The sequence below is a fragment of the Sabethes cyaneus genome, chromosome 3 (assembly GCF_943734655.1).
Source record: "Sabethes cyaneus chromosome 3, idSabCyanKW18_F2, whole genome shotgun sequence".
Taxonomy (NCBI): Eukaryota; Metazoa; Arthropoda; class Insecta; order Diptera; family Culicidae; genus Sabethes; species Sabethes cyaneus.
In genome coordinates, this window is record NC_071355.1 from 209437532 (window position 1) to 209461386 (window position 23855).

Sequence of the window (23855 nt, forward strand, 5' to 3'; positions counted from 1 at the left end):
CTTTCGGATGTTTGTGGAATTAGCAATTAGTCAAAATGTTAATTCAGTCGTAGTTCGAATTGCGGTTTCGAAGATATAGGATTAGTGGACACCTTGTTACGTGAGCAGGTGTAATATGGATGGGTTATGATTAGGGTTATCTAAAGAGACAAAATGCCAAATACAGCGTGTATGTATTTTCGCTTTCGAATCATAAAGGATTTAAATTTTTGACCGAAAAGCTTAGGTCATACGATAAACATGAGAGAATAACATGATTTTGCAAACTATTTTCTTATGACGGAAATTTCTACTTGTAATTTTTTCTTTACTGCTTAAAATAGACCAATTGTATCCCATTTATAGGAGCAAATCTTCTATCCTGGTTATCATTTTATTCCAAGCTCAATTGATTATGGTTGAAAACGCTCTGAAATCCAATGCAAAATACGAAAAAATGGTGAATTTAGGATAACCGTTTAATGAAATTTTAGTCATATGAGCTTTTTTTTGCGTTATGATGGTAGTTGGGATGGTCGAAAGTTGTTTAAGTGGACTTGAGTTCCCGCTTGTTTGGCAGCCAAATTCAAACTTCTTCGCCAAATTCTAACTTCTTCTCGTTACTTGCAGTTCCACCCTTCTTCTTCTGTATGGTTTTCACAATCAACTAGTTATTATTCCGCTATCGACTTTGACTCTGTTTAGGATGTTGACCTTACGGACTACAGTGACACCATTGTCGTTCAACTAATAAACAGGAAAGACGGTGCAACCTCTTCTGAAGGCACTACTTTTGATGAATTTCCTGGTTCATGATTTTAGAAGTAAGGGATACGTCGCTTCTCAGTCTAGAGCTGCATTAATCTCATTTTTATTTTGCAGTCTTTTAGGGCATTCTACCGTACGAACGGATATAAAATTCTTGTTCAGGGCTTGGTACGAAAACGGCCTTGCAATACCTTTTATAACCCATAACGACAGAATCGTATTTTGGCAGCAAATTCTCGCAGAACTTTTTGAGTATTTAATTATTTTTAGATTTTGTTTCGTGCCACGATGCTGTACAATTTGTGCCTTAGAGCTTCTCAAACTAACTTTCTTCAATGCTTTCCGGATATAGAGTTGCGGAACTGCTGCCATTTTTGCCGTATGTTCGGGTTTCGTGTGAAAATAGCTATCACTTTTTTATCCAGTGATCGTAAAATTGTCAACCTGGCATGAAGCCGTATATAAAAAGCATTCAGCGCATACAGTGTTACCCCTGGTAGTATTCTTCTATCTGTCAGCCCATGGACGTGATTACTGAACTGCTGACAGTGTTTGTCTTTCTCAGTTTCCTACCCTTCAAAACAATTCATTCATAAATTACATTTCTGAATGATTGCTCGACCAACCTGTCAGTCAATTTTCTTGCTCTTGACTGATATTGTAGATCTCAATGTTTAGTTTTAGAAGGAAATTAATTAAAACTTTGGAGCAGTGTTTACGTTTATTGAAATTTTATTTGCCGTTGTCTGAGTTCAACAGAAATGAATTCTTCACATTCGATTTTATGCACTATTGTCGAGAATGAATGAATGTAGAGAATAACCCGAATATGAATGCAAGTGATTCGCACGAATCGCTTCATCAAACAACACAGGTCGTGATAAGGTCGTGGCTATTCTCCATTCTATGCGAGATTCCTGAGAGCTGATAAAACTCTTCTGGACTGCTAAATGGGCTACTTTTATTTACTAAATGTGACTTAAGCGGTTTTTTACGAGTAGGGAAATCTGCTGAGCACCTTAGAAGATACGGTACTATCAGACACCTGAGAAGACGACTCAGGGAGTGGGGTTTGGTATCCCGACCCCCCTAATGGGTCGTGAGGATCCGGGACCACTAAAACCTTACTCGAGTCTCCAGTATCCATCCCCCCTGGCACCACCTTATCGGTATTACTTCAGAGAGGGGCTATTGTGTTTAACTCACCCTTTTAGATAACTACTGGACTTTGGTAGTTAGGCTATTTATTCGCCGTTGATCGCCTCTCCAGCGGTTTTGTAGCTCAAGTGCCATCTGGGTAACTGCCGCATTGACCGCTCCCCAGACGTCCGAGCTGGAACACATCCTGTCGACTAAGTTATCCGGAGTAGTGTCCTGTTCGCTCACTGCCATCATGTGCTTCTCGCGCCCGCGAAACGAGGGCATATAAAGAAAGCATGTTCTGCAGTTTCCTCAACATCCACGCATTCGAGACACGCGGGAGACTCCGACTTAAGGGCCACACAGAATTTCGCGTCAACATATCCACCAGCTTTATTCTGACACTTTTCCCATGAGTTAAAGGTCAAATTCGTACTGGCGGATGCGTTGCCGTTCTGTTTGGTCCTTCGGGTACCATGGTACTGCGGGTACCATATTACGCTAGCGAGTTTAAAGCTGCTTCTAACAGTACCTTTATCGATTATCAATATAGCTTTTGTATCATTGCCGAAACGGCCAAATTGTCTAACGAGCGAGAGCTGTTTGCAGCTTTGTTTGATCACATTATCAGGCTGTCTGGTAAAACAGAGCAATCAGTCGAAGTTCACCTAGATCACCTAAAAATTTGTACGCTACAATATACTAATCTGGGAAAGTAGTCGAAGATCACGGGGTTAACTCTTCAGGTGATTGTTATTGCTGAGCACTTATCCGTATTTACTTCTAACCCATGGTTTTCGCGATAACTTCTAGAGATGGTCGGTTATGGAAATTTCAGTACCCGAACCCGATTCGTACCCGATTAAGAAAAATAATTAAAACCCCGTACCCGACCCGACGTCTTGTTAGTAATGGGGTCATCGCTTTAACCAGGGCCGGCTCCACGCAAATTCTCAAAATGGCGCCCCCAGAACAAACGAAAAACAGCCAGTGTTGCTGTGTGCTGACATTCTACTACCTACACACTCGCAAACGCACAGTCTCGTAGCGTCTTTCTGCATAACCACTTACGTGGCAAACAACTCGTGAGCAGCCAGCTGCCCGTGAGGGCTAGCGGCACACTGGGATGCAGATTTTGTATTACTTTTTGTTTTCTTCTTCATCGATTTTACACGCGGGTGGGAGAGCGAGTCCTCGCGAGTGATCGGTATCAATTAAACTAAAGCCTGGGTGCTAATTCCGTTATCGAAATTTGACCTTCTGTTTGTATACGACAGACTTCGCAACCAGAATACAGGACAGTGCGGGGTCAGTGCTATTGACCTATTGACTCTAACAGCCTCTCCCAGCCGAGATTCGAACATACGACGACTGGCTTATTAGACCAGCGTCTTACCTCGAGGCCAACTGGGAGGTGATCGGTATCGCTATCAGTTTCTCAGGCTGTAATAACGTGCGAGAGCGACGTCCTTGGCTGTTAGCAAAAGTCGTTACAGTGCATGAATAAACAAGAGCGGAAGTCCGAAAGGAATGCTTATGCCGGTGTGTTCATTAGAACGAGTACGCGTGTGTGAGAAAATTAGCCCACAGTAGTGCGGGCTTCGCAACACTGGTCACAGTCAACCGCCACTTCTTTTGAATAATTGTCGGTTTCTTGAAACCCATTATTAGAATGATAAACCTTCAAAAACGAAAAAGTTCAGTTCATATTTCCTGTTACTTCAGAAACTTCGTCCTCATACCTTGCTGCTTCATCGAAGATGAATCCGCTGATTGCGGATTCTGAAGAGATTCGAAAATCTCAATGTCACTTTCCCACCACGTTTATCTCAGTGTTTTGATTGTTGTGTTTTGTTGCGAATAGATTTTCATCAGGAGGAGGTGGAGCGCAAACGGAAAGCGAAGAATGGTGTAGGTGTATGAACCATGCCCTGCAGGCACTGCTTGGAATGATTCTCAAAGTACACTTGTCGAAAGATTGGAGAGTACAATGGGTCGGTCACCTCGCAAGAATACTGGAGGACCGTGCAGTGAATCTGTTCGGCCAGTGAATCGGCCTTAAAGGCTTCATACACATACGTATATGTCAGTCTGGAAACAAATAAAATGGTGGCGGGTCATTCAGGTCGAGCGACAAGCCCAACATCTTCTTTTGCCTGCTTGGTTCGTGGCGCTCATACACAGGCGTGAGTGTTGACCGAATATGAATTCACTAACATTTTCGACCAACATGTTCGTACGCGTATGAGGGCCTTTAGAAAAAGAGAACCCCCCCCCCCAGATGGCTTGACCAAGTTGAAGCCGATTTGCTTGTGTCCAGATGCTCAACGAATCGGCGACAAATAGCCCAAAACAAGCAAAAGTAACTTTAGTAACCACTTGCCATCCCGGTTTTATGCTGCTAAAGGAGAGGAAAGAAAGTTCTATATTAACCACTTATTTATTTAATGCTACAGTTTTTTTAATGTGGGCGAAATGGCGCCCCCTCGAAGTGGCGCTCCAAGCACCTGCTTGTTCTGCTTAAGGGAAGCGCCGGTCCTGGCTTTAACCCAATCTTTTCTGCTTCGCGCTATAGTCTGGTGTACTGTTCAGCCACCGCCACAGATGTTCTATCGATAATATCCATGTCATCGGCAAAGCAGACGAATTGACTAGATTTGGTGAAAATCGTGCCCCGCGTGTTGATATCCGCTCGGTTCATAACACCTTGTAGCGCTATGTTGAACAGCAGGACCTTGATGAAGCCCTCTATGCAATTTGAATGAACTTGACAATCCACCCGAAATCCGAACACAGCACTGTGTACCATCCATCGAAGTTCGAATCAGTTTGACGAGCTTCCTGAGGAAACTGTTTTCGTCTATGATTTTCCAAAGCTCTTTCCGGTCGATGGTATCATATGCGGCTTTGGAGTCAACGAGCAAATGGTACGTAGGAACTTTGAATTCCCGGCTTTTTTGGAGGATCTGCCGCAGTGTAACTATTTGATACGTTGTTAACCGTCCTCTAAAAAACCCGACTTGATAAGTTCCGACAAATCTCTTCGCTACTCTGTCAATAGCTGTTTTGAGGGGCATCGTCTAGCTCGTCCTTTTCCGGTAGGGCAGCTTCGAGTGAATGCGCGTAGTTTGCGGCGACGTCTGGTTGCTTCAGCTTCGCGAGATTTAACCGAGGCTGGCGTCAGTAGCGAATATTGTTCACAACGGAGAGTTTTGGACACATCTTAACTAGGTAGTGGTTTGAGTCAACGTTAGCGCTTCGATAGAATCTGTCGTCGATAATGTCTGAGAAATGCCGAAAGTCGATCAAAACGTGATCGATCTGTGATTCTGTCTGATTTGATGACCTCCAGGTGTGCTCGGGTCTGTGCTGGAAGATTATACGTACGGCCATGTTCTTGGAGGCGGCAAAATCGATCGAAGTCTTAGGCCCATTACAGTGGTCAGCTGATGTGCACTGAACCTTCCAATCATCGGTTTGTATTTCTCCTCCTGGGCAATCTGAGCATTGAAATCCCCGATAACTGTCTTGATAACATGTTTTGGGTAGCGGTTCGTATTCACGTATTCACGTAGAACTCATCGTTGTCATCGTCGGTACTTTTGAGGCGTGAGCTGTGCATGTGCATGATGATGCTTATGCTGAAGAATCGGCCCTTGCTTTTGATTGATCTGTGATTTTTTTATGGAGGCTTCCGGAAGTAGTTCAATTTATTAAATTTCGAAGATTTCTATAAAATATTACGAATAAAAAATATCAATCTACTCCCATTCAAACTTAGAAAGATAGAAAAGTGAATTTCGGATTACATTAGCCACAAAGTTCTAGGAGTTTTAAACTCATGATGTTGTTAGGTGGAAACAACCATGTGTCTCCATTTCCTGGTGATTCGATGGAGGAACCAGTTATTTGTTTGATTTATGGGTATAACGTGTAAAGTCAATAGATACATAGCAATAACTTTTTATGTGTAATATAAATCGGCTGCAAAGTTTATTTGTGTTGCCAGATTTACAGAACACATTGCCGGTTTCATAGTGCCAGTATCTCGTTATTTGCTGGTAGTCAGTAAGGTAACAATTTCAAACGGTGGTTGTAATATCTGATACGAATTCCGATCAAGTCCAGAATCTTTTTAGTCTTGAATGGTTTTCAACTGGCTTTCAGCTATGGTGTATTTTAGTGCTTTTTTCACAACGTGCAATTTAAAGCAAAATTTACAGTCCGTTTTAGGAATGACTTTATAATATTAGTCGATAGACTTCGTAGTCAACTGTTAGTGTAGGTAGAGGATAATTCCAGAACCAGTGCTACGACCTAATGGGTTCTAAGAATCCCTTCCAGTCGAGATTCGAACATACAGAAATTGTCGTGTTGGACTAGCTGGGCGAGTTGGATCTCGAAGTTAACTGGGTGAAGGTGCAAAATGTACCAAAAAAAGATATCGAAATTTCATCAAATATAATTGATCGAGTCCGCAGAAGACCTCGACCTAATTAATGCACGCGATATTGTGCTGGCTCAGTTTTGCAAAGTTTAACAACCATAAATCTACGCACTTCTATTCTCTTTTCACCAAAACACAGCGCTAAGTAAAGAAGTGGGCCAACAACCCAACAATATATTTTTGAGCATTTCACACATACGCTCTGACGCAAACAATTTGTCGCATTCGGACACTCATTACTCGTTGCGATGTGAATGACATCATTTATTTGTGAAGAAGCTTTCTGCACAATAACCATTTCTAACAATTCTGCCTTTGCTATCTACCTTTTTCACTATTAATTCACACGGACAATTTTTACAACCTATTGAAACATCTCTCGACTCTCGAGTGGCGTTGTCATCGGAAGAATGAACTTTTCTGTTTTTCGCTATCCCAGCCACTTAACGCCAAAAAACCTTCACCGTTTTGTTTTCTCTTTCTCTTTGAATTTTCTCTTCTAGTTTTCCTCCTGTTTCCAACCATTTCCACACCATCATCCGGGACAGATGACAGTTTAGTAGCGATGCGCGGGTGAAATTTTGCGCGAATGCCGCAACGACCCCGCGGCGGCTACCTCAGCGCGGACCATCTCGAATTATATGGTTGAAATTTATGATCTGTGCACCGCGCCGTCGTCGTTTCTTCATTCTAGCCTCTAGCCTGCACGCCAAATCGCGGTCAGCGGTCTCGAAAAATGGCAAACGGTAAATCCGTGAGAATAATCTATTTTTACTGTCCCCTCCTTGTCGCACCGCACCTCTTGTCAAGTCCCAACGCGCTCGCGTTGCATTCACATCTTGCCACCGCACCACGCGCCGCCATCGCCGTGCTGTGTTTTATGTTTTCCTTATGATTTTTTTGTCATAAAAAATATTGTGCAATAACACCTGTCAATGTCGTGCTCATATTCTTGAGTATGAAAAACTAGCAAGTTCTTCCTTCAATGAAAGACTTATTGTGATTTTTTAAAACACATCTAACGCTGTGATATATGTACATATTTTGTATTTTTACTAAAAATAATAAAAAACCTACAGCTATAAGATCTATCTTCCTCGAGCTTCAATAGTGAATCATAAATATAAGTAGGTGGATGACAAGAATGTTTTTCCACCATCATCTAATAATAGTCTTTAATATCTGTCTCAAGACGTTTAACCGGTTTTGATAAAATAATCAAACTAGTCATAACGTGAAAAAATACGTTCGATGACGAAGTTTTGGTGATTCAAAAACCGATAAAGATAGCTTTTCGCTTCCGTCATATCGACTAGTTCTAATATAAATTAATACTCCCATTTTTGTAACTAATTTAAGAGTAGGTCTACTTATTTGAAGAAACTCCACAGCTATTGCGTATAACTCAACTGTTTAATTAAGATCTGGTTGCGGAAGCTCTCAGTGTGCTGAAATGATATCACTCCTGCAAGTTCAAACTAAGTTTGCAGTGCTAACAAGAATAAATTAACACATAAATTCATAACATCTGCCCGGACGATGCGACAGGTGAGATATTTTTCACTGTGCACAACGTTGTTTTTGAGTGCATTTTTTGTGAAAACCGGCCACATATAATGTTAGAAGTTACAGCTGAACGTATTCGATTCACAAATTTCATCACACTAACACACACACCATGGTCATTTGCTTTCGCCCCACCTTTTGAGTAACTATTTGCTTTCAAAGCTAAGATCTGCTCGTTTTGATTAATCCCCCGCCTTCAATTCACTCAGCAATATTCTTAAAGCCACCACAAATTCTAAAATTTGATTTACCCACGAACCAATCCAGTCCAAAATCCAGTGATCCTTAACCGTCATCAGATTTGGATGATCTCGTCCTTAACTCAGCTTTAACTCAGCCAGCAAATGCGAGCGCGTGTGTGTGTTAGCTGTTTTTATAACGCCAAACTATCTTAGTCTCTATCCTTGTTCCAGGTCAGACAGTTTTGATGGACCCGATGGGACAATCTACCGCCGCCGCCGCCGCCGTACTACTCATTCCGTACTGGTACACCCCCTCCCCCGAACTGAACGGACAGGACGAAATCGCTTCCCCCTACTTGCACAACACAAGCCCTGGGGGACGACAACCCCATCGTGCCATCACTTTCTACCCATCCGATCCCGATCGTACCCGTGAGTGAGTGCCATGTGAAGTGCTTGACGTGTCGTCCATTTCACGACACAATTCACAAGTCATCGAATCAAATCGTCTATATTAATCTAGTGAGCTGGTGCAACGGCTGACTGTGAGCACACAGAAATAGTGTGAGAGAAAGAGAAAGAGAGAGAATGTGTGTGTGTATTTAGAAGCAAAAGAAAGCCGCTTCAGTTGTGTTTTCTAGAGTTTAACGAAGACAAGTTTTAGTATTCTATTAAGTAGCTATTTAAATTGATATCACATACAATGCAGTAGAGACACCTACACAATTGTTAGATAAATTATTGCAGCAAATTACCAAGTTTACGATACATAGAGGAATGAACGCGAACAATGTAGTTCAAGTTTACTTATATGCTTAAGGAGGACACGTACTTCACCTGCATTGCTGAAGAATTGTACACGAATCGAATGTGGATGGATTCTTACCGGCAACCGTCATTTTCTCAATACAAAAAGGTAAGTATAAACGAAAACAATGTACTTTTTACGTAGGACTACGCCTTACGGCAAAGTAGGGTGTCATTCCAAAAAATCTGTACACGAAACGTAGTCAAGTAAAAGTAAATATCAAGCTCTGCCAAAAATAAACCAATCAATCAGTCACATGTAAGCATGCTACTGCATTCCAAGACCATGACGGCAGATTTTATGAAAAAAAGTGACAGTCTCCCCCGTCCCCGTCTAACATAGGAGAGATGATTCGTTTCGACCAAAGCTAGACCAATTTAATGTCCTGAAAGTAAACAACGTTGTTAAAGTGTCAAATCACCCATTCCCTTTAACCGATTTTATCGTTTAAACATTAAACTTAGTCCAAGTTGATGTCCTGAAAGTGAACAAATTTGTTAGAGTATGTAATTACCCTTTTTCTTCAAGCGATTTTATTGTTTATTCATTAGAAAATTTGAAAAATGTTAGTTCTGAATATGCCTTTTTGTAAAACTACTTTTGTGAAAAAAAAATTAAGACACGACCACATAGGTGACGTAAGTCTCTTTGTATCATTTCTCGGGTACTTTTTCACTTCGACCTATCTGACAATGGGAGATTCTCTTCGTGTCCCCTCTCTTCCGCTTTTTACGACGATACTAATGTATTTTAGCGCGTCAGCTTTGCACGAATCGGTTGCCGGAGTCACAAGCGAGCTAAATGTTTTGAAAGTTTTCTTTTCAATGCTTTAGTTTCGCCGTAAAAAGCGGAAGAGAGGAGACACGAAGAGAATCTCTCATTGTCAGATATGTCGAAATGAAAAAGTACGCGAGACTTGTAATATTTATTAAAGTAGTATCATTGTATACGTTCAATCTTCAATAGATTGCAGAATTATTTCCACGGCCAGCATCCATATAGAAACATATCATAACCGAACACTACAACCTACAACTATGGCGCATTTTTTCAACACAGATATCAATTTCGTCTAGGCCTAATCGTCTCGCCGTAAATAATTTGTGACCTGCTGGAACAAGGGATTTTTGCTATTTTTTCTGGCACACTTCCACACAGACATCACATTGGGTTAGTTTCATTGCGGTCCTAAGAAAACTTGTTGGGACTTTTCACTTTTTCTAGCGCACTTCCCTAACACAGACATCAAATTGGGGTAGGTCAATCGTGATACGTAAAATATCTTGTTGGGACTAGAAGACTTCGTTACTTTTTTTGACATACTTCCCAAGCACAGTTATCAGATTGGTCTAGGTTCAATCGTCGCAAAGAATCTTCGACCTGTTGAGACGGGTAGATTCTGTCACTTTTTTTTAAGGAAAGAGCACAGTAAAACTTTGATGACATTATATGCAACCAATAACGAAGCGAGGATTTCTAGTTGGACAGTGCTTCATTATTTTCAATTTTTCAAAAATGCTCACTTGAGATTTATCAGCTTTCTTTATTTGGGTCGACGTACAGAAGATTTTCCGATCAATTAGTGCAAAAATATAGTAAACTAGCTGAATGCCCGATCTTACTCGGTGTCCCTATGTCTCTCAGTCACTTGTAAATCTGTTATTGTATTGAAAATGGTCGTAATACAAGAAACAAAACCCTTTTTTCGTTTGGATGTTTCTACTCCCTTTGTTAGTTTCTTTCCTGTTGTCTCCCAGTCACTTGTAAATCTGTCTTCGTCTCGGTAATCCCTAGAAATCAACGCAAAGCCTTTACGTTTTTGAACCTCCCTCTTACTGCCCCTTTCAGAAATTCAGCCACTTGTACAACTGCTATCGTTCGAAATGCAGGAGAAACGCACGCCTTCACCCATTTAAACCTTCCTCCACCCTTGTAAGAGACCGTCTGGCTCTTTTGTCAACCCACTTGTGCTGATACTTTTATGTAAAAAAAACATGTGTTTGGTAAACGAGAATTGATGTAGAAACGTCCAAACGTTCCGGAGTTATGGCGAAACATTCATATCCATTTTCCTCGCCCTGTCGGCTTCTTGCCAGTCCACTCCCCCTTCTGTCACGTAGCTAATTATGCATCGGTTTGCTCTATGAAAATCCCTATAACGTAAACGAAACAAAGGTTTTTTTCAGAAATCGCTTCTCGATGGTACCCCCCTATTTTCTCACAGTCACTAGCACAACTGCAATCGATCTAAATGCAAGAGAAACGTAACCCTTTTTACTTATTAGGACCTCCCCACCTTGTTAGAGATCACCTTCCTTTTGTCAACTTCACTGCGCTGATTTTTTTTGCGCCAAGGAGCTTATGTGCCAAGTTTGATGAAGAACCGTCCAGCGGTGCAGAATTGAAAGAGCGCGGACACCGTTTTGTCCTTCAGCCACTTGTGCAAGAGAACTTATTTGGATTTCCCTCCCCCTTCCTTGTCAAAGACCCCCATCTTTTGTTAACCCCCCAGCACTAATTCCCTTATATCAAGGAACATACTTACTTACTTATTCAGCCGAGAGCCGGGGTGGCTCTTGCCGTATCAAGAATTCCTCTCCAATGTACTCGGTCCTGGGCTACTCGTCGCCATTTCGTTGCGCGTCTCGATCCACGCAAGTCGGCTTTAACCTGGTCGAGCCATCTAGCACGTTGAGCCCCTCTATTCCTGGTGCCGGTGGGGTTCTTGAAGAGAACGGAGTTCACTACACAGTCGTCCGGCATCCTTGCGACGTGTCCGGCCCACCGTAGTCTCCCAACATTCGCCAAGTATACGATGGGAATCTCTTCAAGCAGTGCCTGTAGCTCGTGATTCATACGTCTCCGCCACTCTCCGCTTTCCGTTTGTCCGTTTGTACTCCGCCAAAAATAGTTTGCAACACCTTTTGTTCAAAAACGGCGAGTGCACGTATGTCTTCCGTAAGCAAAGTTACTATCTCAAATCCGTAAAGGACTCGTCAGCTTTGTGCGGCGGCGTATGCTCTTAGATCGAAGCGTCCTACGGAGGGAAAAGTAGGCTCGATTTCCAGCTTGAATGCGTCGTTGGATCTCCTTACTCGTATTATTGTTGGCGGTGACCAGAGATCCCAAATATACGAACTCATCAACCACTTCCAGTTCATCACCGTCAATAGTCACTGTCCGTGGGAGGCAAATGTTACTTTCTCGGGAGTCTCTTCCTACCAAATATTTGGTTTTCGACGCATTAATTTGTAACCCTATCCTCCTAGCCTCCGTTTTTAGTCTGGCATGGATTGCCACCGCCATCCCACGGTTTCTAGTAATGATGTCGAGGTCATCTGCAAAGGCTAGGAGTTGGCTACTCTTGCTGAAGATCGTTCCTCTCGTTTCGATGCCCGCTCGCCGGATCACACCATCAATAGCGATATTGAATAACATACAGGACAGTCCATCCCCTTGCCGTAGCCATCTGCGCAATTCCAAAGGACTTGAGAGTGTCCCTGAAACACGCACGTAGCACATCACTCGTTCTAGAGTAGCTTTGATCAGCCGCGTCAACCGGAAAACCGTACTCGTGCATTATCTGCCATAGCTGTTCATGTTCAACGGTATCGTATGCTGATCTGAAATCCACGAAAATATGATGCGTGGTTACGTTGCACTCTCGACACTTCTGGAGGATTTGTCGGAGAGTAAAAATTTGATCCGTAGTAGCACGGGCCCCCATAAAGCCCGCCTGATACTGCCCTACGAATTCTCTTGCTATTGGGGATAGAAGACGCAAAAAATCTGGGAGAGCACCTTGTAGGCGGCGTTGACCAGCGTAATGCCGCGGTAGTTACAGCAGTCTAGCCGATCGCCCTTTTTGTAGATGGGACAGACTATGCCTTCCATCCACTCCTCCGGTAGTTTCTTTTCTCCCTAAATCCTTGAAGTCGGTCCTTTACGGCGGCTGTATTATTCTTCAGCAGACCGATTTCTCGCCGGATCTTTTCGAGATCGGGAGCCGTTACGCTGTTGTCGTTTGTAGGTACTCCGAGGTTAACTTCCATTGCGTCTCCCGCTGCTATATCACCGTTGAAGTGCTCATCGAAGAACTGTTTCCTCCTGTCGACCACCTCGCGCTCGTTTGTGTTTAGATCCCCTCCCTTGTCCCTACACATGGTGTTTTAGTTTTGGTGAGTGGGCCTTTGGTTTTGGTTGGAGTTTGGTTCACCATCTCGTAAAACTTGCGGGTATTAGCCCGGAATAGTTGTTCTAGCTCCTCACGATCGCTGTCCTCCTTCTGGTGGTTTTTCCTCCTCAGGATCGTGGTCAACTCATTCCTCGCTCGTCGATACTTGGCCAAATTCTCTCTCGTGAATATGCTCAGATAGTTTTCCCATGTCAAGGAACATGTGTGCCGTGTTTAGTGGAGAACGGCCAAGGCATTCTGGAGTTATGGTGGAACATACGAACATACTCATCACGCTTACTTTTATATATATAGTTCGATTAGGAAATCTCTAAGCTATTAGCCTTTAAACCCTGACCACTTTAAAGATAGATTTTTTGGAATGAGCTCCAATACCAGCTAGCTTCCTGAAAGACGTAGTCAAAATTATGTTTAAAAATAGTGGAGACAAACCGATTTGCTATTTGAGCTGGAAATGCTCATATCAAATGAGAAATAAGATGGTATAATAAGGTTCCTTTCACCACTAGGTGGATTACGTCGGTTTTTTATTTGTAGGAAAATCTGGGTGAGCTAAGCATTAAATGTGATCTAAATAAGATAAGCCCTATTCGATTCCACGAACTTCTTTACACAAAATTAATTGGTTTTTGATTTTAAAAAATAGGGAAAATGGGTAAAGCTCATTTCGAACGTATATTAATTTTCTCCACCTAATATATATGCACGATAAAATTTAGTGCGCATATGCTGCACATTTACGGAAACTGCTGAAAGTTATTATTTATTCTATTAGTGTATATTAGCATTCAGATATTTGTGTTTCCTAAACCGAAACATGTTATGTAGAAATAGTGCCCCACCCCTGGGCATGCCAGTGTTTTCCGTTATGCTTCGGAATGTTTCGTGGTGCGAAATAGGTACTACGGATGGCAATTCCTCTGGCTGCAGAGTAATAGTCTTCTGTACCAGTAATCCGGTGAAAAAACACTTCATGCCCTGCATATGCGCACATATCCCCGATGACGATGTTTATATCACAGACAAACAGACAAGACACTCGCGATAATTCCATCGTCCAATCAAAAACCACTCATTTTTCAAAAAAGCATGTTTTGCAACATGGCCACACCGCGGCGCGCGAGTGTTGCTTTGAGTTTTCAGTATAAAACCATTCAAATGTACAGAACCCTACAGCATAAAACCCTGCAAATGCAAGCTACTCCGCAACATGCATGAAAGAGGGTGCTAGTGTGCAAGCAAAATGTGCAGGACGATGGTTTTTAAAGGATTTTCTTCTAAGTGTCATGTCAGTTCGTTAGTGTTTATATCTTGCCGCGGGCATGCTCCGTACGTCTTCTTGAGAAGCTCATAGAAGACCTCCTTCGCTTCATCGTGTGTCTCATTCGTCGATGCGTACAGGCTAATCAGGCTTTAGGTTTGGATCTGCTCGGCTATTGTGAGGCCCAGGATATATGCAATCAATTTATACAATTGAAAGCTGGAAAGAGCGCTCTGAGGATCAAATAATCTATGAGCCTATTGTTTTCTCACGGTTTGTCACAGTGTCAGTTTGTGACATTTTGAAGAAAAGACAATCCCGTGAGAGCAGGAGTAACCCAAGGATAGACATGTCAATTCCCATGGATAGATAGCCTGTGTTCCAAGGTTTATTTCAAGCAATTCTAGGACGTTCTGCTGTATGCTTGTACAGAACGTACAGACATTGAAACATATGCATTATGTGCTACAGTCCAATCAAAAACCACTCATTTTTCAAAAAAGCATGTTTTGCAACATGGCCACACCGCGGCGCGCGAGTGTTGCTTTGAGTTTTCAGTATAAAACCATTCAAATGTACAGAACCCTACAGCATAAAACCCTGCAAATGCAAGCTACTCCGCAACATGCATGAAAGAGGGTGCTAGTGTGCAAGCAAAATGTGCAGGACGATGGTTTTTAAAGGATTTTCTTCTAAGTGTCATGTCAGTTCGTTAGTGTTTATATCTTGCCGCGGGCATGCTCCGTACGTCTTCTTGAGAAGCTCATAGAAGACCTCCTTCGCTTCATCGTGTGTCTCATTCGTCGATGCGTACAGGCTAATCAGGCTTTAGGTTTGGATCTGCTCGGCTATTGTGAGGCCCAGGATATATGCAATCAATTTATACAATTGAAAGCTGGAAAGAGCGCTCTGAGGATCAAATAATCTATGAGCCTATTGTTTTCTCACGGTTTGTCACAGTGTCAGTTTGTGACATTTTGAAGAAAAGACAATCCCGTGAGAGCAGGAGTAACCCAAGGATAGACATGTCAATTCCCATGGATAGATAGCCTGTGTTCCAAGGTTTATTTCAAGCAATTCTAGGACGTTCTGCTGTATGCTTGTACAGAACGTACAGACATTGAAACATATGCATTATGTGCTACAGTCAAGCGGTCCTTAGCGCTTTAAAGTCATGCCGACACATCAAAACATTTCTGGGAATGTAACCAGATCAACATATTGGGAGCTTTAACCAAACTTAAACGCGGTATTAAGGAAACACCGCGCTTGAAGCAAACACCGCGTTAGAACTGCTGCCAGAATGCTATAAACAAACATGTTGTTCACGTAACTGGGTGGCCAAAAGCAACTAAAACTTTATGATTTCTGTGTAATTTCTTCCAATAATATCGAAATCGACCCAGCAAAGAGCATATCATTTTTGAGCAGCGCGGTGGATAACTTTCAATGAAACTCACAATATACCTATTGGGTTTGTAGTCGCTATGCAAACGATGGAAACGATAGAGCTGATGCACTTGTAAGACTCGGATCGTCTCAGCAATTCATAGGGTCTGAGCTTTTCTGCGCTTTACCTGCTTCTACCCCAAAATAAAGCTAAAAACTACAAGGTATACAGCCCTAAGGGTTGTACGAAAGGGTGACGTAGGACTATATCAGATCATTAGATTAAACACTAATGTAAACTGCATTTCTGGCATATGTATGTTTATAAGAATCTGTGAGTGCCATTGTTTAAGTGAATGTTTAAAAGAGAAGAGCGAAATATTCAGATTCAATTCTTCATTGAATGCAATGGTGGCTTTGAAAATACGTGCACGAGGGTTCCTAAGTACAACTCCTGCAACCATTGAGACATAGAGATTATTGTATTAAATATGATTATGCGTAGCTTGGCATGTTTCGATAATCTTACTTTAACTCGCTTGTGGCCTTTAAAAGGGCTATTGGTTACAAATAACATTAAAGCCAAAGCACGTTCATCGCAAATCTGACGTGCCATTCGAATGTCCTTCTCTTTTGATATGTATGGCAACAGGCACGTAAGTTAACGGCGTCGATTCACTGTCTTTTGCTTCGAGAAGGTTTTACTAGTTTACTTTCACAGCTTACCGCTTGTTACATAGCAGAAAATATGGCATATACGCAAAAATTTCTGTGTTATTTGTATGAGAGTCCTTATCCTCCTACCACAGGGGTGAGGGGTCTCAAACCATCATAAAATAAATTCACGCCTCCAAAAACCCCCACGAGTTAAATTTGGTTTTATTTGCTTGATTAGTACTCGAGTTATGAGGCAATTTGTATTACATTTGTATATGAGCCTCCCCCTGTTAAAAGACGAATGGGTCTCAGCCATAGAAAAAAACCCTACATTCTAAAACCCCCGCATGCCAAATTTGGTTCCATTTGCTTGATTAGCTCTAGAGTTATGAGGAAATTTGTATTTTATTTGTATAGGAGCCCCCCTCCCACTCTTAGAAGGGGAAGGGGTCTCAGTACACCATAGAAAAAAATCCTGTCTTCTGAAACCCCCACATGCCAGATTTGGTTCCATTTGCTTGATTAGTTCTCGAGTTATGAGGAAATTTATGTCTCATTTGTATAGGAGCCCCCCTCTTACGCCTTCCTTAAAATTGCTCTCTTTCCCCCCATAAAATTGCTGGTTATTTTATCTATCCAACGACATATAAATTGTTCAGTTTCGTTCAGTAGTTTAGTAGTTATTAGCATTTGAAATCTTTCATTCAAACGTTACACTTCTATTTTCGTTTTCACAAAGTGCTACCCAGTCCCAGTATAGTAATCAAAGACGTAGTCCTACGTCAAAACGTGGGAATGTAACGCACGAAAGTTGAATCGGATTGGAGTAACACTTTCATTGGTAAGAAGTCGAGACGACTAATCTTGTCGTTTGATTGATCTTTCAATGAATGGTAGGTGGTAGGATCCATTTATATAGGTTTAATAACGGGAAATTGTCTGGACTACTATTTACGGGAATGCTTCAAGATAATTATGTCACTTTCTGTGGCATAGAAAAAGATGACTCTGAACACTTGTTATATCGATGTGCGGTACTTTTTAGTAAAAGACTGAGGGCTATTAGAATTCTCTGACTTATGCAGGACAACACCCAGCCGACACAGTCGTCGAATTTGGTCAGCACTTACTCGCAAGCTTTCGAGCACGGTCCTACTATCTCGTTCAAGCAACCGGTTCGGTTGCTTGCTGGCTGAGTGGAACTTAAACCCTTCCGGGAAGCGAATTCTTCGTGCTGTACTACGAACGGCATTCTACCTTTTCGCCATATCACTATCCAAAATGTCCTGTAGACTTTCCTAAGCAGTTTCCAGGGCTTCGATGTTGGGCTAGCGGCTCTCTAAGTGTCGTTCATACTTGTTGAATATATTTACTCCATACGGTGTTCCTGGCTTACTCGTACACGATGGATTTTTCAGATAACTGTATTACTTTAAAGTTTTAAAATCGTCCACTTGAAGCGCTGAACTTGCAAAAACGTTTATTGCATTACTTTTGTCAGAATTACCTAAGCGCTTCAAAATTAATTGGCTACATTTTGAAATGTCTAGTCTCGTTAAATCAATAGTTTATCGTTTTGGTTGAAAATATAAAACAGATTTTTACTACCAACAATCCTTGCCAATTAAAGAAAAGAGAAAAACCATTGAAAAATCCACTGAAGAATTAACGAACAAAACTACACCCAACCGTGCAGTCGCGGGAACGAAAAGTTTAAAAATATCCCTGGAATGCGCCTCGACCGAATGGAAAAGAGAATAAACATAAACTGCAAGCGGACGGGCGGGCCGTGGTTGGTCGGTACCGACCGAAGCAGGATGCCAGGCCGCGGGGGTGCACTTCAATCCAAAGTTAGGTTGCGTCGACATGCGCACTAGCGGCCCTAGCTGAATTCGAATCACGTCACGGCAGCAGGCCATTTGTAAGGGGGGAAACCATCCACCCAGAGTAATTTCACAAGTTGCTATTTTACGGTTAGATTAGAATATTTTAAGCGTTTACTTAATTGCAGCCGAAACATAATGGGACAGAACAGCAGTAGTACAGTTGCACTTTGAATACCGTACCCGGCTCAGTGCTCGTTCGTTGTGATAAACATTGAACCGCTTGATACAAACTCGTCGGAAAAGCAGGAAAAACGTGTTTCAGCGTTTCGACCGAAGCATGCGGCCGGCACGGTACCGATGCGATCGGCGTTGGTAACCAAGAACTGCTGCGGTGTGTGCGGGTAATGGGAAGAAGGAAAATTACACCGACAATAAATCGGTGGTCGAAGGAAATCTGGGATGGAAAGAGCAATGCGAAACCGATTCCGAATGCTGTGCATAAATTGTTGAATACATTAAACACACCCATACGAACCGACTTCGATGCAAAGCACATACATTTTATTGCATTTTACTTAAGATTGGCTTGAGAAAGTGTTTAGTATGAATATCCTCGACTGCTTCCTGGCCTTTGCTCCTCTTGTGAGAAAGGTTCAGTGTGATGCTAATGTGTTGGTTGAATGTATATTATTAGACTTAATCAATCAGTGTGAAGAATGCATAAATTTGCTTTGATTCGTAGTAAACTCGGCACCTTTTGCGACGCGAAGCATTAAATGGCCATTCCGATAGAGATCTTCGAAGTTAAATAGTTGTGAGTGAACCGAAGGATAGTAAATGTGGGGAATTTTTGTTTATTTATTTGGTGCACATGCTTAAAGCTATATTGAAATGTGAAATATGTCAAATAAAATGAACAATGCTGTTCAAGGCCGGCATCCAACAAAAATTTTAGTTAATGTTTTTTTTCGAAATAACTTGTATTAATTGCCTAACATTTAAGGGTCAACAAATTACTTTAATTCGTTAAGGAGTTAATGCCGCACAACCAAACGGCATTTTTGCATTTGACGTCAAAGTATGGGCATACCTACCGAATTGGTTCGATTTTCTCCCTCTCCATATGCAACCGTTTCGTTGAATGTCTAAGATACTATGCTAATGTTGCCTTTCTTCCGTTTAACTTTCAGATTAGCACACCCAGAAACTGCGCCATATAGCCGAACCGTCGTCGTCGTCGTCGTCAATGGTCGTTACCAAGAAAACCGGTTGCATCCGGATGCGCAGCGACACTCGTATATTTCCAATTCGCAACATATTTCGAACCGTTGTTCCGGGTGCAGTACATCTCATTGCAGCACGTTCAACGAGAGACATATTCGTGAGACAATGCAGCGGCGAGTGAAAAATAACAAAAAAGAAAAAAACACAATGTCCAGCTAAGTCGAATGCGCCAGAAAAGAGAAAGGAGCCTGTGCGCGAACCGATCGTCACCGATCGCGCAAAAGAAAGCAATAAAGAGAAATGCAAAAAAGGGAAGAGAAAAACATTCGAGACACAAAGAAGCTACAAAAACATGAATTAACTTTGTGGATGTAGAAAAAATAAACGTAAACACCAGTTTTGGATTGATGAGGAGACATTCCATACAAACCGTTATAAAAACCAGAAAGTTGTGCGGAGTACGTACCGCGTTTAAAACTGGCAACAACAGCAACAGCAACAGCAACAGCAGCAGCAGCAGCGGCTAAAAACTGTCCAAGGTGCTTTCGAAGCGACTAAAGAGAGTGCCCATATCGTATCGCCCCTCCTCCCCTAGCTACTCCTCGACATGACTGACCTTCTTCGACCAACGCGCTGGGAATATGACATACGTCGAGTTTACCGTACTCAGAGTGGTGCATTGCATTGCATTGCATTGCGCTGCTGCAGTGGGTAGTTGTGAAGGCTGCATCAAGATCGTCGAAGCAACTTAGCCATCATCAGCATTCGGCCGGTCGTGCTCGGTCCGGTTGTTCGATTCTTTCGGAGCGATGTAGTGTGAATTCGCACTGGATTATGCTGGGAAAGTAGCCCATCATGCCAGGTACCCCGCTGGCTGACAAGGGTGGATGAGGTGGTGATGGTGGTGGTGGTGGTGCACTTTAAAACGCAATTATAGTCAGTTGTTTACCTATATTCATAAGAAATCGACCCAAAATTGCAGTTTACACAAAACCAGTTACCAAGTATCTGAGATCGTTGGACTATTCTCTTTGTACCGCACTTATAGGTTAGATACATTCTTAGATTTAGTATACTATAAAATATGTGAAATAAACAGACCAGAGGTGAGAACGTTTTATACTCCAGTAAGGGATGACATGGTACTTCCACGACGTTTTAGTTTATAGATTTCGAATAATGTTTCATAGTTGCTTTGTTAGAATGTGGCAAACTAGTCTATATTAAACTTAGATGTCTAGGGACATGAACCGTATCGAACATCTTTTCATATATGTACTGTAAATTGTTTAGTATTTAATGACAGCTTTCTTAGTATTATTAAGTAAGAAAACTATTTATGTATGGAATAATATCTTATCTATCGTATTTGATTCGCTTACTTTGAAAGAAAACGATCCTTAAAGGTTATAAAACATGGAAATGAAAAGTTGAGAGAAGTCCAGAACTGGAAAAGCCGCTCACTACAGAACATATGACCGCCTGTGTAAAATCATGATTCTCAAACTTTATGTACCTTTTTCACTTTTTATATTTTGGTTTTACACCCTTACTTTCCTGTAAGACGTAGTTCTATACGTCAAAAGGTTCAGAAAACAGACCTATCCAAAGCATGTATGAATATCGAGAATTGTCTCATTATTTTTTGATTATTCCTTATTTCTTACTTCTAGTTGCATTGAGCTCGGATGGCTCTTGCTGTATCAATAATTCCTCTCCACTGTACTCGGTCCTGTGCTACTCGTCGCCAATCCGTTCAGCATCTCGACACACACAAGTTCATCCCCAAGCAGCACACTTCAAGTCTATTTAGTTGAAGCAACTGGATTACGACTGAAATTAGTCATAATCCGGTTACCACAGCTACTCTGTAACAACCGTGCTAGTAGGGTCGAAGCGTGTCGCGGAGGGAAACGTGGCCCGACATCCAGCTTGAATACGTCTTCTCCTGAATCTCCTTACTGGTATTATTTATCTGGAGAGTGAAGCCACTTTCTACCATATAGGTACTTAGTTTTCGACGCATTGATTTATAGTACAATCCTCTTAGCCTCCGTCTTTTAATCTGTCGTAAGTTACCTCAGCCGTTCTACTTTCTTACTAATTTAGTTGGCTTGCCGTCCTAAGACAAATCCCGTTGAACAAGGTTTCTTTAATTAACTCGGTTGTGGGCTACCGCTATCCAATTCGTCGGACACTGAGTATTCTCCGCCAGACCTCGCTCCACCTAGTCTAACCATCTTGCTCGCTGCGCTCCTGATCGTCTTGTTCCTACCGGATTTGTGGCAAACACGATCTTTGCAGAGCAATTGTCCGACATTTTTGCAACATGCCATGTCCATCGTATCTGTCCAGCTTTAGCGCAGGTGCTCCTCGAGCATTGTTAAGTATGCCAAGGAGACAAATTCGTCGACTACCTCAAATTCCTCTGAAACGATGGTTCTACAATTGATGAAGGGACGGTAGGGGAAAGAAATGAAAATTTTTTGGTGAAGGAGGGGAAGAGCGGAAAGGAGGGGGGGGGGGGTATTGGTAGCTATGCTTGACAAGTAGGACAAAAGGTAGGAGTCAAAATGACTACTTGTCAAACATAGCTACCAATACCCTCTCCCTTCCTTTCCGCTCTTCCCCTCCTTCACCAAAAAATTTTCATTTCTTTCCCCTACCGTCCCTTCATCAATTGTAGAACCATCGTTTCAAAAAAATATTAATATATGTATGACCTCATTTCAAGGTCAAGACTAAAAACTTGAGATTAGTCTATTACATAGGAACGGGGCCTTCCCTCGAAAACCCGCGCCGAGAAACGCGGCTAACACACGCTGACAGACGAACAACGTCACGTGCAGTACCTTGCAAGTCGTAAGGGCCGGCATAGTGTCGTCGTCCTGAAAGTAAAATAGTAGTTAGATTAAAAACTTCTCGCTCGGTGGTAATCTGCAATTGATGCAGGAAGCGGCACAATATGTGTCGATAACCCAACCAAACGCGTCGCTATGCTTGAGAAGTGGATTTTGCGGTCTCCTTTTGTCCAGCGCCTCTATGGTTCAAAGGTACAAGTACCAGCGAACCGTATGCCCTGGCGGGTGTTGTGGGTTCGAATCCGGTTATAATCTCAGATTACAGCTTGGTTCGACTCATGCACCTTCCAGCATTGGACAAAAGGTAGGAGTCAAAATGACTACTTGTCAGGCATAGCTACCAATACCCCCCGCCCTCCTTTCCGCTCTTCCCCTCCTTCACCAAAAAATTTTCATTTCTTTCCCCTACCGTCCCTTAATCAATTGTAGAACCATCGTTTCAAAAAAATATTAATATATGTATGACCTCATTTCAAGGTCAAGACTAAAAACTTGAGATTAGTCAAATTCCTCGCCGTGGATCATTATACTACTGCCCGAATGGCGTCGGTCGACCTTGGTTCCGCTGGCCAGCATGTACTTTGTTTTAGACGTATTTAGTTTACCTTCAACCCAATTTTTTCTGGGATTTGGCGAGCTTCCTTGATTTTCCATAACTCTTTCCGGTCGATGGTATCATATGCGGGTTTGAAGTCAACGAGTAAATGGTGCGTGGAAACTATGTATTCGCGGTCCTTTTGGAAGATCTGCCACAATGTAAATATTTGATCCGTTGTAGACCGACCTTCGACGAAGCGGCCTTAATAAGTTCCCACAAATCTATACGCAGTGGGTGATAGTCGGCGCAAAATTATTTGGGACAGCACTTTATAGGGGGCATTGAGAACGGGGATCGCTCGATAGTTCTCACAATCCAACTTGTCGCCCTTTTTGTAGATCGGGCAGATAACCCCATCTTTCCACTCCTCCGGTAGCTGTTCCGTATCCCTGGTTCTAACAATTAACCGGTGCATACAAACGGTCAGCTTTTCTGGTCCCATTTTATTAAGCTCCGCTCCGATGCCATCTTTTCCAGCTGATTTGTTGTTCTTTAGCTGCATGATGACCTCCTTAACTTTGCCTATCGTTGGGGCTGGCATCTCTTCCTCGTTTGTTGCACCGTCGAAATTGTGTTCCCCGTCGGCATGGTTCGCCGCCTGGACGCCATACAGGCGTTCGCCGTAGTTCTGCTTCCATTTATCGGACCCCTCACGATCGTCCGTAGGAATACTGCCATTCTTATCCCGATACATTTCGGCACGTGGCACAAAGTCTTTGCGGGATCCGTTTAATTTCTGGTAGAACTTTCACGTTTCCTGAGAACGATGCTGCCGCTCCAACTCTGCATATTCCTACTCTTCCAGGTAGCACTTTTTCTGATATTATATAAAAAGAAAACTTATCCAATTTAATTCTGCTATGAATATTTCTTCACGACAGATACGTATTTCGCCTACGACTTGCCGGCTTCATCACTATCTGTTTTCGAACAGTCTGCGATAACAGACGCTCC

General features: G+C 42.3%; 1 protein-coding gene across 3 annotated transcripts in view; it reads left to right on the forward strand.

Annotated features, from left to right (window-relative positions):
- The window catches only part of LOC128744616 (protein held out wings), a 52267-nt gene extending 31524 nt beyond the window's left edge, over positions 1-20743 (forward strand). Inside the window, exons 3-4 of one of the 3 annotated variants that reach the window (XR_008412399.1) lie at positions 8296-8998; positions 19409-20743. Coding sequence is in view for 1 of the 3 variants with exons in the window: in XM_053841753.1 (XP_053697728.1) it covers positions 6838-6894 (57 nt within the window). In the remaining 2 variants the exon portion in view is untranslated. Of the gene's footprint in view, positions 1-6837; positions 6909-8295; positions 8999-19408 lie in introns of those variants that run through there. The other 2 variants (XR_008412400.1, XM_053841753.1) reach the window with 2 other exon arrangements.
- Positions 20744-23855: the final 3112 nt, after the last annotated feature.